At 50.1% G+C, this 14,897-nt stretch overlaps 1 protein-coding gene across 4 annotated transcripts; it reads right to left on the bottom strand.

Annotated features, from left to right (window-relative positions):
- Positions 1-46: 46 nt before the first annotated feature.
- On the bottom strand, positions 47-14,344 carry LOC128889289 (serine/threonine-protein phosphatase 6 regulatory ankyrin repeat subunit A). 4 transcript variants are annotated; one of them, XM_054146793.1, is made up of 15 exons: positions 14,128-14,344; positions 13,590-14,070; positions 13,405-13,506; positions 12,386-12,487; positions 11,707-11,823; positions 10,973-11,173; positions 10,515-10,898; positions 10,125-10,445; positions 8,841-10,068; positions 8,581-8,756; positions 8,079-8,507; positions 6,775-7,807; positions 5,986-6,099; positions 4,156-4,423; positions 2,805-3,936 (listed from the first exon to the last, which is right to left on the bottom strand). In XM_054146793.1, the coding sequence occupies exons 2-15, from the start codon at positions 13,920-13,922 to the stop codon at positions 3,498-3,500; spliced, it is 5,247 nt and encodes a 1,748-aa protein (XP_054002768.1). In that variant the 5' UTR covers positions 13,923-14,070; positions 14,128-14,344; the 3' UTR covers positions 2,805-3,497. The 4 variants fall into 4 exon arrangements, with proteins under 4 accessions (XP_054002770.1, XP_054002768.1, XP_054002767.1 ...); XM_054146795.1 differs by lacking the exons at positions 2,805-3,936; positions 4,156-4,423 and adding exons at positions 47-1,549; positions 2,531-2,798 and having other exon boundaries at positions 13,590-14,344; XM_054146792.1 differs by having other exon boundaries at positions 13,590-14,344.
- Between the last annotated feature and the right edge of the window lie 553 nt (positions 14,345-14,897).

Here is a 14,897-nt window from a genome sequence, read left to right as displayed (position 1 = left end):
TACAGTGAAGCCTCAATTAATATCAGCTGTAAAATCTGCAACAATTTATACAAGATACAAATAATTAAAATCAAATTGTTCAGCTCTGAGTCGAAAGAAAGAAATATGCGCACCATGATATGCGGCGCATGCGATGGAGATGAAAAGGAAAACCAAAGGAGAATGGGGATGATCTGTGTATTAGGAGAGGAAGCATGATTGTGGATGATCGCTGATGAATTTCGAACGTTTCAAACGGCTTATGAGTGACAGTCGAATCGGCATCGATGATATCGAAATTCAAGATATCGTGAGTGAACGATGTAGAATGCGTGTTCTGATCGATAGGAAGCTGATCGTTCGGCGGACGGTTGTTACAACAATTTCACGAGTCAAGTACTGCGAGTATCCGTTCAATTTCGTTAAGTTTGCAAGCGTCGTGATGGTCGAGCTAGCAGCCATGCATGCATGCGTTCAGTCTGAATTGTTCGTTCGTTGATAAATTGAAGAATTATGGTTGATACCAACCGAGGCTTCCAAGTGTAAGCCGTGTCCTTTGGATAAGACATTCCGAAGTTTCGACAGCATCGAAGCTAGGTTCATTGACTATTTATTGTTTAGAATAAACCACGCTCAATATTAGCGTGTTATTTGTCCCATAAAGAAGTCAGTTGCAAAGAATACAGTTGACACTCGAAAGCCACAAAGAATCGAGCCTTGAAAGGCCCAAATATCTTAGATTAAGGAGTCATGTTTTCGGTTCAGTGGTGAGACATTCAAACAGCAGACAGTACGTGACATGGTGCACAGAGACTAACCATTGAAGGTATCGTTAGGTTCTTACGCAGAAGGTCATTTCCTCCTCGGGATTCGTGTCTAAAACGTGGCTGAAACGATAATCATGTTACATCGTGGCGCGAGTAGGGTTGAAAGGTCCGCGCTTAACGGAAGAACCACAAAACGATCCGATCGATTTGGTCGTTTATTTTTGATAAGAAAGATCGTACGAGACGAGAGAGTGTACATGTCAATGTTGAAAAACAGTGGTAAAATTGGCCGTCTCTTGTTTCGAAACATCGATCGTTGAAATCGATCGTATCGATCGATTCAGGGAAAGGTGGCAGCCGCTGGCTGGTTTCCGGTGGGTACAACGACCAACGAGTTCTCCAGGGTCGCCGATAGAGGATCGGGTTCCGTGGACTCTTTCGATTCTTCGACATGTTTTTCGATATGTTCACCGTAGAGATCTCGGTACTTTCGTCTGACCGCTTCCCAATCAACGACGTTGTCGATTCTGACGGCGTTACTGAACGACAGCTGACTACCAAGAGGGCTCAGGTGAACGACCGATAGGGCGACGCTGTCCTTATGGCCCACCTGAGTCTTTTTCACCTTGGACAGCCACTTGGCGCCCATTCTTGAACGCGGGGATAGCGCGTCGGTTCTCTGTAATCCCATCAAGCGGACGAGGGACGGTCGTTGTTTATTCGCAGCGCGTTTCTTGCATAGCTTGTACAAATATGACAACCAGGTGGTCAGTAGATTCAGCGGCGATGGCGCTGTGCTTGTCCTGCGCATCGATAAACGTGCCCGATCAATTAGAATTTTAACGGGGAATCGAAACGAACCGAATCAGTCGAACGAATGGACGACTCGTGTTCATAAATGCGCTGTCATGCAACGTTCGTTACGAATACGAGTCATTTGTAGTTAGGTGTTTTCAGTTCCGAGCAGGGCCGATTTCAGAGACCTAAGTCGCTTACGGGCGGTATCTCGATGAAACAGACAAATTTTATCAACTACATGAAACAAGGTGTCCCTAAGTAGGTGGTACAGCTGAGGAAGAAGCGATTCTAGGATTGCCATATTTACACGAGACAAAGCCTGGTTCTAGTGTTAGGTCGAAGACATCTCTCACTGTTAGCGGAGTATCGAACACGCGGCATAGAACTGTTTTTCGAATTGGATATGCAGATTTCTAAAATTTATGAATTTATATTGGCGTACGTAAATCATAGGGAAATTTGTATAAAGCAAATATACATAAATATGGTATGTGGCATTTGCTTGATCAGATTTCAGTGTTATTTTGTTTTTTTGTAATGACCACAGATAGCACTGCACATCGTAGACATGTATTGCCGTCTTATCAGCTCGTTGATATTTCGAAAGATTAAAAAAGAACAAAATTAAATTGTACACGGTAAACAACGATGTAGCATTTTTAGTATTTAAAAAGCTTGACGCAAAATTTTGAAGATTTGTTATCGTAATTAATCATCCAGATTAACACTCTTGACAATTTTTCAGTTAATCTGCGAAAAAATCAAAGACTCGATATGGCGGCTTTGCAGACTCAGCGTTCAAGGTTCAGCATCGGAGGTTCATATCTTGTACGTAAGTTTCGAGAGGCTCAACCTTTGAAATCGATCCTTAAAGCTTCAGGAGGTCAGCCTTAAAGGTTCGAAGACTGAAGCATCGTACAACGCTACTTACGCTTATCGACTGAAACCGGCCCTGGTGGCGAGCAACGATTATAGGTCCCTCTTACCTGTGCATATTCCTAACGAGCTTACTCAATCCGTACTTCCACTCGATGTCGGACTGAGCTTGTATCCGTTGGTAAGTGTCGCTCATCATGGCGATTAGCAGATTAATCAGCACGACCACCGAAACCAGCATATAAATACCGAAGGTGAGCTTGAAGAGAACTCTGGTCCAATCGGGCTGCGTTAATTCGACCTTGAATTGTTCGTGGGTCGTCTGACCGAAGATGGCGAAGAACAATAACTCAACGGCCAATACGGGACTCATCCTGACTGGAAATACGTGGGAACGATATGTCTCGTGAAAAGTCTGCTGTACCGCGCCGGGTTCTTTGTTATTCAATCTTGTCTGTATGTACGTACGTTTATGTTTGTATAGACATATATGTTGCGTATGTATCGTATGCATGTTTAAGTACGTGCGTGTTGTACGTTGGCCTCGAGCTTCCTCGAGGCTGCGTGTCGCTAATGAGTAATCGCTTGAACGCGAGGGAACGCGAGTCCTTCTAAGGTCTTAAATTAAGGGACGCGTTTGCGACACTTGGAAACTCATGGCCCGGAATTTCGCTTTTGTTTCTGCTACGGGGAAGCGTGAGACGTTTCGCGGAGGAACAGCTATCGGCGAGTATTGGCGCGCAGTCCAAGATCAAAGTACTATGCCCGAGTCAACGTCGAACGCGCGATAATAATTCGCGTTAACGCTGTGTTTCGTCTTTGCGACACTACTTACGTAAATCTCGAAAAAAGTTGCTCGACTGTATCTCGCTCAAAGATCGTTGAGCACAAAGTGGTCACGAGTCCCGCTACGAGACGTTATCTAGGATGCTGTCTCGATGCCGTGGCTGTGTATTTCGACGCGCGAGGAGTGTGTTGTCTGTACGTCATCGCGTTCGTTATTTATAATTCGCGAGTATGCGACGACGGTTGGAATTCATTTCGTTTATTGTTTCCGAGGCGAGGAACAGGGTTCCTTTAGACAGGTGGGGTCGAAGTCGTCGAGGCCGTCGGCCCGTTCTCCTCCTCGTTCTCGTTGTCCTCGTCCTTCTCGTCTTTGTCCGCTTCTTTCTCAGGCTCGTTTCCGGTCAGGACCAAGTATTTCTTTCTGATCGAATCCCAGTCGACCACGCTTTCGATTCTCGTCGCGCTATTGAAGGATAGCTGGCTACCGAGAGGGCTCAAGTGCACCACGGACAACGCCACGCTGTCTTTCGGCCTGACTTGACCCTTTTTCACTTTCGCCAACCATTTCGCGCCCATCTTCGATCTCGGCGAGAGACGACCGGCCCGCTGGAGTCCCATCATGTGCACCAGCGAGGGGCGCTTACGTTTCGCGGCGCGTTGCTTGCACACCTTGATGAAGTACACGATCCAAGTAGTGAGCAAGTTAAGGGGCGACGGGGCTGTGGTTGTTCTGCAACACGGAATCGCGTGTCCAGGCTCTATTCCTCTGTGATTCGCTTTTTTTTTTTAGAGAGGATCTACGTCACGAGACACGCGGCGCGAATTGGCGAAAACGGGACCAGTAGCGGACGTATTTCGTCGGTGAACTCAGGCTTCCGGTTCGCCCGCGGAAGCGGATTAGAATATTGCAGTCGGGTAGGAGTTTGAATTCCGTGCAAGCGCGGCTTACCTGTGCATATTTCGGATCAGTTTACTGAGCCCGTATTTCCACTCAATGTCCGATTGCGCCTGTATCCGTTGGTAGGTGTCGCTCATCATGGCAATCAGCAGATTAATTAATACGACTACCGAGACCAACATGTATACGCCGAATGCCAACTTGAACAGGACCGAGGTCCACTGCGGCTGATCAGTCTCGACCTTCAGCTCGCCGTGGGTCGTTTGGCCAAAGACAGCGAAGAACAGGTACTCGAAGGCGAGTACCGGATTCATCTTTACTGGAATTCGAGGCACACACACATATGTTTCTTGATTTTCGTCTTTTGTTCGCGCTTTCTCACGTGACTGCTTGTTGTTGCTTCGTGCCGTTTAGACAGGCTTGGCTACTGTGGTACTCGCTATGTATGGATGCGGGTGGTGTATTCATAACGTACATTAGAAGTAAACGAACGATCGAACGATGAACGTACTGAACGAACATGCTCATGCTAATACAGAGACTGGCCATGCTTGCGAATAACGTTGAATGCATGCCGGACGTTCCGTGAGCTTTCGACATATATATATATAAATATTTATATATATTTATATCCACGTCGTCTAAACTTGTTATATACTTCTATTATTATTAGTAGTAGTATTATTACCATTGTTATCTGTGTGTTCGTTTTCATTCTCGTTTCACCGCGACGAGCAACTTCGCGGAATGCATCGAGGATCTACAAAAGCCGAGTGTTTGTGTATGTGTGTGTGTGTGTGTGTGTATATATATATATATATATATATGTTTATCGATTGATCCGGATCTCTTCTGTACCACGGGTTCTCCGGAACTCGCAACGATAATTGCATTCGTTTGCTCTGGACGATGAGATGCAGCATGCAAACGACGAACCGTTTGTCTTCTCTCGCTCTCGCGCGCGTTCACTTTCCTCGATATTCTCTCGCTCCCTTGTTTCTTCTCGAGCGTTCGGAGACGAATTGTTCGCGACGAATCGCGGTTACGAACTCAGGAACAGAACTATTTACCGTGCTCATGCAAGGACAAGAACATCGGACGCTTCGCTGCTTCCCGAGAGATCGCCGCGTCGAAAAAACACGCAAAGCGACCGCGTGTCGGTGGAAACGGGACTCCAAGGGAGGAAGGATGACGCAGGGTCGGAGAAAATGAGTCAAGGGTGACATCCGGACGGGCCGTCGCTACCAAGGTCCATGATCGACTTGGCCGTTAAGTGATACACAAATACACGCATTGCGCAAGACCCGAACAGCACGAGAAAAACAACATTGCTCTTGTACAATACAATGTATGTATGTTTATATAAATGCAAACGATGCACAACAGAGGCTGTGGAGAAACGCGCGCTCGATTGGCGCCTCCGTGAGATAAGAAACAAGCCGGCAGTGGTCGCCTCAACCCCCTCGGTGGGTACGCTGTGATCTCGAGATCGGAAACGAGATCGAGATCGAGCCGTGGACCATCGAGTAGCTGCGATTCGAGCTCGCGACCGAGCGTTCGTTGGGCAATCTGATGGAAGATTCGGGGCGAGATGGATCAGGGGATGTTTCTTCGTCGCGAAGCCCGAATCGCGGCGCGGGTTACGGCGCGTAGTGAGAAACATTTCTCGCGACGTTGCAGATGTATATATATTTATGTTGATTGGAATCAGGCAGCAGTCCCAGCAGGCAACACACATCGGGCGAACGCACAATGCAGACGATACGACACCAAGAAGAATCGTGTCCTGCATTCCGTTGTGCACGTGCCATTTTGCCATTCATTTCGCGTTCCGTTCCGGTTGCGGGTCTCGTTTAGACGTTCCCTTTCGGCAAAACTTACTATCTCGGGAGCTATCGTCACAACACTCATTCTTTTTCTTGTAGCGGCCCTGGCGACGAGGAGGCGCCGTCGACGGCGTCTCCATCATCCATTCCGTAACATTGGCCAAAAAATCTATCATTGTAATTTTACACCGATTATGTGTTTGTCTCGAGGTAACGAGGCTTTTGCTATGTTTTTAGTTTTGGGACAGTGACGGGATTCTTGGTCCACCGTCGAAAGGTCATGTCTCTATCGTCGGTGGTCTGCTTTTCGGGTCACAGCGATACCAAACTATAATACCGATCTCATGATATATCGAGTTTGAGCGATTCTACATCGAGTTTATCATCGTACGACCATATGCCGCTCACGTTCGAAACTCGTTCAAAGGCGCCGCGATGGATAAGAGGAACCTTCGACTGGCAAGGTGAATACGGGTACGTTACGTGTACGAGTTATGCTCGGACCGTTCGAGTGCTTTCGAATATTCGATGCGGGTTTTCCGAACGAGGAGAGGTGTTCAGTACGCGTGCTCTTACGGCAAACCGCAGGCTGCGATTCGAACACGCGTACAAGCCGTGCCTCGGAGACGTATTCGTGTACTCGCGCGAGAATCGCATGTTTACAGCCCCATCGAGCGGGGACTGCTGATTTTGTTCTTTTTTTCTTTTTTTCTTTTCGTGACTGCGATCGTATCCGAGGAATAAGATAGGGGTAAAAATCAGGAGGCCAATTCTCTCTCCACCTCTTTCTCTCCCTCTCTCACTCTCCTGAAATCTAACGTATCACGTGCTTTGTCAGACTTACCGTCGCGGAAGAGGGGCCCTCCCTTCTTCTTTTTGTCCTCGATAAGAGCCTCTTGAACCGACTGGTTCCTGAAGGCTTGGTTCAGCGCGACGAAGTGCATCGAGAATCCAAACACGAAGATGGCTAACACCGCGAGGAACCGCGCGAGATCCTTCATCAAGTTGCCAATGATGATCGCCCACGGTCCAAACAGGTGGTGGAACGAGAGAAAATCGAGGATCTGCACGCAGGCCAGGAGGAAACTTAAGGCGAATAGTTGGTTCCTGAGGTAGAGCAGAGTCGGCCAGTATGGTCGATGAACTATCACGAAGCCCATCAGATGAAACGCCACGCCGAATATACCGAAGAGCAGCACCGCCAACTTGATCCATCCGAGGCCGCTCTTGTCGCTGGGGTTGGTCAGCTCGAAGAGCAACAGACCCGACAGCATCACGAGCAGACACCATTCGTACCAGTACGGCCTGAGGCTCGGTCTCACCACCGGGTATATAGGAATTATGCCGACCAGCAAAAGGAAGATCATCAGATAAATGTGAGACGTGAGGTACGACATGAACTTAATGATGGGTACGTTGTTGTACTTGTGTCCGAGAGGTAGAGCGAACACCATCCAGACTGGCGGACAGACGACGAACGCGATAAACAAGAGAATCGTCCTGAAGGCGTTCCAGTTCAGGCTGCCCTGCCACAGCTCTTGCAGGTACCGTTGCACCACCGTGTGCGCGATCACCTCCTTCTGCTCGTTCTCGATCAGAACGTCCAGAAATTCCACGTTCCTGCGGTCCATCGACGTGAGGATCCTCCCAGCCGAGTCCGCGCCCGCGGCCAGGGCCAACAGTTCCGTGGCCATCGCCTCGCACTGTTTCCCAGCTGCTATCAAATCCTTCGCCCTCTCCTTCTCTTTCTCCGACAGCTTCATGTAGATATTGGAGAGCTTCGCCGCCGTGTCTACCGGTGCCGGTGACACCAGCACGAACTCCTCGATCGGTTTGTTGTTGTTGCTCTTACTGCAGACCATCATGTTATAGACGAACTGAAAGACCAACGAGCTTGATCGATCGAATCCGTCACGAATACCGTTTAACGACGATAGGACGAGGCCCGGGGGAGGGGCAAAAGGATCGGAGCATCGCGTGCAAGCTATCTAACGTTGGCGCTTGCCGAAATTTATTGGCTCGACCGAGTGATCATTGTTCGCGTTAAAAGTTTCGGAAATTCCCTGCGCCAATTGTGGTCGAAGTTGGAGCTTTCGAAGGAGAGAAAGGAGTTGAAAAAGTTGTAGAATCGCGAGCGTTGCGGCTTACCCTCTTATCGTCCATCAGGGCGTACGTATCGTGCTCCTTCTCCATGAGATACTTGAGCACGTCGTTGTGACCCTCCGAGGCGGCGAACCAGATCGGCGCGCATCCCAGATTGGTCTCGCTCTTCGGCGAAGCCCCGCTTTCGACCAGCAATTTAACAACATCGAGATAACCAGCTCGAGCGGCGCAGTGCAACGGCGTCCAGCCGTTTTTGTCGGTGGCGTTTATTTCCGCCCCTTGACCGAGGAGGACCTCGACCATCTGATAGTGACCGTGGGTCGCAGCTATGTGAAGACCAGTTTTCCCGTAGCGATCGGAGCTGTGCAGCAGTTCCGCCGATCTGCTGAGGAGTAGGCCTACTACAGTGATGTGTCCACCGAAACAGGCCAAGTGAAGAGGGTTGAAACCATTCTCCGTCGTCGCTGCCTCCACCTGTAGGCAACGAGCTTGCGTTAGATCCATTCTTCAGGGGGACACAATTTTCGTGCAACGTTATTTCCGATACCAAGACACCAGCAGAGTTCAGCAGCAGTCGCACGACGTTCTCGTTCCCGGAATAAGCAGCTAGATGCAACGGCGTCATGCCAGATTCGGATCCCAACTCTCCTACGAGGGATCCACCGGTCGGAGGATCCGATTTCACTGTTCCTGGTACGTGGGTCAGCAACTCTCGAACGGTGTCTGAATGTGACAAGATGTTGGCGTAACAAGGTTAAAATAATACATCATCGCTATAATACCAAAGTAAAAGCAAAAGGCGCCTACCAGCTTGACCGAAGTAAGCAGCGACGTGAAGAGCGGTAACGCCGAGTTTCTTGCTGGATATGCGAAGAGACACCGAGGACCTCATGACTTCCAGTACCTGACCATGTCCATACTTGGCTGCCAAGTGCACAGCTGTGAATCCCGCTTGGTTCTCGTCGGCGCAGGATGCTCCAGCCCTGACCAAAGCTTTGACGACTTCCGCGTGTCCTCCCTCAGCTGCCAACTGAAGAGGCGTCGCGTCTGTAAGTTTGTTCCTCGCTGAGATGACACCTTGGCGGTCAAACTTCATCAATTCCTCGATCACTCGAACGCTCCCCTGCATGGCTGCTATATGTGCGCAGGTGTTGCCGTCTTTGGTGCACGCCATCACTAAGCTTGGATGCCTCTGCAGGAACAGCTGAGCCACTTCAGCGTAGTTGTTCATCGCTGCAGCGTGAATCGGCTTCTGACCTTGGTCGTCGGTCGCGTCTATACTCGCCCCAAGCTCTAGCAGGAGCTTGCACACCTCCAGTTGACCTGCACCGGCAGCCAAGTGCAACGGTGTCTGTTTCTTCAACGTGAGAACGTCTATCGCGGCCCCATGGTCCTGGATGAGGAACTTGACGAGGTGAGAGTAGCCGTTCATTGCTGCCAAGTGCAACGCGGTTCTACCGACTCTAGACTTGGAGTTGATGAACGCTTTATTAGCCAGGAGCGCGTCGCAAACTTGAAGATAGCCATGCTCGGCGGCCAAATGAAGAGCAGACCGTCCATCTTGGTCGAACACGTCCACTCTCGCGTGATTTGCCAGTAGCGTGGTAACCAGTTCCATATGGCCGCGATGCGCAGCGATCAACAACGGTGTCCAGCCAACTGAGCTCTGACGGTTCAAGGCCTTTTGCACCTCGGTAGCCGACATGCCGCTTATCATCTCTGACAGAACTTCGTTGTTTCCAGCCAACGCGCAATAATGGAAAGCCGACTCCTGGGCCTGCTTCGTTTGCAACGACACGTCTGCTCCACCCTCGAGGAGAGCTCGAACGACCGCGCGATCGCTGCCAGGTATCCAGACTTCCGTTGGTTCGATCTGAGCGGCGTAATGTAGTGCGCTGGCTCCCTCGTTTGTCACGCTGTTGACGTACGCGGTCGCAGTTTCCGGCCCCTTTCTCTCCTTCACGAACTGGATCAAGTGCCGCACCACGTCTGCTTTGCACCCTCTACAGGCCAAGTGCAGAGGCGTCTCTCCATTCTGTGGAAGGAAGACGTTTGATACGGAACAGGAGGTAAGAGAGAAGTAAACAGTACCTTGGACTTGTACAGAGGATCTCCACCGTCTTCGAGGAGCAGCAACAACGTCGCCAAGTTCCCGTGACTGGCTGCCACATGCACAGGCGTCTGGCCGTCGTCTGTGGTTAGATTCGGACCTGCTCCTGATTTCAGCAACATCAACGCGCATCTATCCCCGTCTGGAACTCTGGCTGCGATATGAAGCGGAGTTTCTCGAAGCTTTCCACCTCGAACGTGAACCTCGGCACCGTATCCTAGCAAAGTCTCGACCACCGCAGGCTTTGCGTTCTCCACGGCAATGTGCAGCGCTGTATAATTATCGTTGGTTGTCGCGTCCACCTGCGTGGCGAAAACGCGATAAGTTGACCCGTTCTAGATTCCCTAGTGCGTTCGAAATAGTCGACTTACCTTCTCCCCGCGCTGCAACAGCGTACTTATGATTCCAACATGGCCGTACTTGGCCGCCGTGTGGATCGACCTGGCGCCCCGTTTGTTGGGCATGTGTAAATACACTCCCTTCTTGAAGAGCATCGTCGCGCACTCGGAATGGCCGTTCAACGACGCTATGTGCATCAACGTGGACCCGTCCTTTGTTCTCTCGAATATACTGGCTTTGAACTTATCGGCCAGCAATTCGATTATGGAAGCGTGTCCGTTCTCCGCCGCGAGATGCATGGGAGTTCGATCCTGGTGATCCGTGATGGACGCTGAAGCTCTCACCCCGTAAAAATACTTGACGAGGGTCTCATCACCCTCCGCGCTTGCTATGTGCAGAGCAGTTTGTCCGTCGCCCTGAAAAGAGGGATACCTCTTCGGTCGAGATCTTTTCTCGTCTCTGGAGATCCACGAGTGATATGTTTTCATACGTTTTGCATGTCCACAGTCGCTCCGTAGTCCACCAATATCCGCACCATGTCGATGTCTCTTCGTCTGGCCGCCAGATGAAGCGCCGAATCTCCTGTAGGAGTAGTGGCCCGTAACTGGTCAGGCGCCTGTTGAGCCAGCAGCTCCCTACACATCGACTGGTTCCCAGCCTCCACCGCCAGGAGCAGAGGAATCTTTCCTTTCTGTAGCATATCACAAACTTCATTCTCGCAAGCTGTCTCGACATCAGGTGACAAACATCAACCCCCTCGCGAGATCGATTCGCGTAAAGACAGAAAGAACGTATCCGTCTCGCGATGTCCATAAATAGCCACATTCGTATCTAGGAAGACGTTAGTATCGACGTTGGCAAGCCTCTCCCTCCCCAAATTGCGGAGACTTTGGTCGTTTACGAGACAAAGAACGAGCACATCGTCTAGTTTGTACGTGTGTGCGCGCGAGTAAGAAAGGGAAACGGATGGAAATGGGTAGGCGGGAAGCAGAAGAAGACGAAGAAGCGCACGAGTGGAGAATTATGACAGCTGTTCGGTACCAGGCAGGGATATTCCCGAGGCATCATTCGCGGCACGCGAGAAACGTGGACGAGAATCGGGAGCATTGCGCGATATAAATCACACAAAAAAAAGTGTTAACTCGATTGCGAGTGACCTTACGTAGGGTATGTGGAACATTGGCGAGAAAATTGTGGACGTATTCCACGAGCATATGTACTTACCCCGTCGACTTTCAGTCGGATGTCTCGGCCGGCGGCGCCCAATAACGCGCGAAGAATCGACGTCGCGGTGCCCGTTTGTCTTGACGCGACCAGGTGCACGGCGGTTTGTTGCCTGGGCTGCGCTCCAACATTTTAGAAACATTTATGTTTTAGGAATGTCGAAGTCAATATTACCAAACTGAGAGTAGCGAGAAGTCGGCAAGTTTGAATGAAAGAAAAACGAATGGATGCAAGGAACAGGGTTACAAGATAACCTTATTAAAATTTAATGTCATTTTGTTTTCCATGTATCAACGATAAAATTGACGGAGGTCAGTTCAGAGATGGCAGTTCAAGAACATGGCCATGATTAAATAATGGATTGTATGCATTTGTGTTCGAGAATTTATTTAAATCGCTATTTTTTCATCTGAATCTGTAAAAATATGAATCAGTATAAACATTCTCTAATTACTAGATTAATTAATATGATATATATAATCGTATACAAATGTTATGTACATTACTTGTACGTTTTCCACATTATTACGTCATAAATGCATAAGATCCGAAGTCCAGGCATGATTCCATATTCTACTACAGTTTCTGAGGTCATTTCTAGATAAAATGAACTTGCTAAAGGAGGATAAATTGATTGAATCAATCCTGAAGGTTAGGAACTCGTGAAAAATGCTCGTACCCCTCCAGTGGCGTACGGATCGACCCCTCGTTTCGACAAGAGCAATTTAACGACGTCCTCCCTAGAGTACATGGCCGCGATGTGAAGAGCATTGTAATTGTCCTGTGAAAAACGGAGAACAGTTTTCTCAACGAATCGTTCCGTCGATGATCAACGGGCATCGGAGTGGTTACTTCCACTCGGTGGAGCGAAATGGCAACGCGTTAGCCGTCCCGGGTGAAAATAAATGGCGAGAAAGCAAGATTCGCTTGGGTCAAGCGGCCGTATGGTAACCGGGTTATAAATCGCGTTTCGCCGCGCCCAGAATAAAAGGAACGCTCTATATATCGGCGAATAATTCGAAAATGATGCCGAACGTACCGCCTGTTGGGCGGGGCTGGCAATTCCTATCCATGACGATTAACCCCGTTATGCTATACTCGGCAAGGGCTGCGTCAACTTCCGTTACCTAAGCTCCCGCGAGTTACTCAGAAATCGCGGCTAACGCGGAATTTTTCTCGTCGTTACGACGAATCGTGTGGGACACATTCGTCGAAGGAGTTACGAATTAGCGTGGGCGTCGCGGCGTAAGCACGACGGCCGCGAACGAAAGCTCAGATAGAATCTGGTAATATCGCGTTATCAGCACTTAGAATCGAACTACTTTTTCGCCCTACTGACTCGCCGGCCTACTTGCTCCGTTTACTTTCTCGCCATCGCGGTAAACCCCTTGGCCTTGGCCCTCCTTCACGCGATCTTACCCTCCTCTACTCGACTTCAGCACGGATTACAAGGAGATCGTTAACTGTACACGTTTCGTGGTCTGCACCGTAGCTTGACCACGCAGCTGCTGGAATATTACGTGTCGCTGCCACGTAACGCGGCCAGGGAATTATTTCTAAAGTGAATGTCGAAAGAGTCGACTAAGCGAGCCTGCTCAACACGAAAACGTGTACGGTCGTTCAGAGAATTCAATGGGACCACGAGTAACGAACATTGTGAGAAACCAACATTATTAGTGATTTTCAAGAAATACTTGCGTTGTTTCGGGCGCCCACGTCCGCTCCTAGCTCGATCATGCGTTCCAACAACGCTGTGCGATTGTCCTTCACAGCGTACATCAGGGGTGTCATGCCCGTCGCCTGAAAACCAGAATCTTTCGTCAGCAAAACTTGATTGAATCGAGCTCCTCGATCGAGAGAAAAGACGATCTTATTCAACTAACCGGGTCCAAGACGCTGGTGAGAGGGGCGACGGTGCCATCCTCTCCGACGTTCTGCGACGCCTTCTCCAGAGATTTGAGGAGCTGGTCCACCGGTGCCCATTCTCCGCGCGCGGCAAGCCCGAGGAGCTTTTGCGCGGCTTCCCTGGTGGTAGCTCCTGCCGATCCAGGCTTGCTTCCTGGCTGCGTTCCCTCCGTGTTCGCGCTTCCGCCGGCGCTTCCCGTCGCGGACGATCCTCCTGCGTCATCCTTGGCAGATATGGGGCTCTCCTCTTTGCTCGAGAGACTCTTCTTCTCGTCCTTCCCGCCCGAGGTCCTCTTGCTGTTACTGCTCATGGTACCTCGTACGTGGGTCTCTCATCGTAGAGCCCCGACATGCTTCGCGATCCAACGACTCCGCGTTTCCTCTCGGCTACGACGATTGGCGTCGATTCGACGATTCCCTGCGTGGCCTGCGTTCACGAAACGAACCCGTCACCGATGGCTACGGGTAGAAAACAAGCCAATGAACCGAATTCGACGTCGAGCGAGTCCCACGTACCGCGTGCTAACCGCGCGTTTATCCTGCCGTTTCTGAAGACGTTACGTAGCGGAGGGCTCGCGAGGTTCGCCTTCCCTCGACCCTCTCGCTGGGAAACAGGATCGACCAATCACTGTCACGCCACCGCGCGAAACCGCGGGGGTAATGGTACGAACGTGGTTGTTTCAACCAGGCTGCACCGACGCGTGCTGGCCTAACCGGCTCACCCGCTTGGCCGCCGTACACCTCGCTTCGTCGGTACCTAAGAAAATGCGGTACACCCCGGTGGTGGTGGCGGTGGCGAAGTCGAGAAGGCTATTCCTAGGGGAGGGGCGAAACAGCGGTACGGTGGTGGCATGGTCGACGTCGACACGCGACTTCCGGCGCGGCCAGGCACACACGCCATCCGCCTATCTCGGCTCGCCGGTTTTAGACTTTAACCGCTGCCCTCCTCTCTCGGCGGGATTTACCACCGTCGTCATCACCCCTTCTTTCTTTTCGCGACTTTTTCATCTACAAAAGTTTTGTTGACCCTGGGCAGGCTCGATTCTCGCATCATCGAGCAATAAACGTTTATTACGATGATAATTTACGATAATAATTTAAGAGAGGTAATTTGAAAATATGTCGACAACCTCTGTGTGAAAGTAATAAGTAGGAATGCGCAACTGACAACCACAAGATTGCATCTATCCTATCAAGGAGAGCAAGTTCGGTCACGGAAACATAATCTTGGACATCAAGCGTATGGTGTTACAACGTGTTACGTCTGTATCGCGGAAAATGTGCAA

The sequence above is a fragment of the Hylaeus anthracinus genome, unplaced genomic scaffold (genome assembly GCF_026225885.1).
Source record: "Hylaeus anthracinus isolate JK02 unplaced genomic scaffold, UHH_iyHylAnth1.0_haploid 11997, whole genome shotgun sequence".
NCBI lineage: Eukaryota > Metazoa > Arthropoda > Insecta > Hymenoptera > Colletidae > Hylaeus > Hylaeus anthracinus.
Note: the sequence above shows the minus strand (reverse complement) of the source record. Positions and strands in the feature narration are given on the sequence as shown.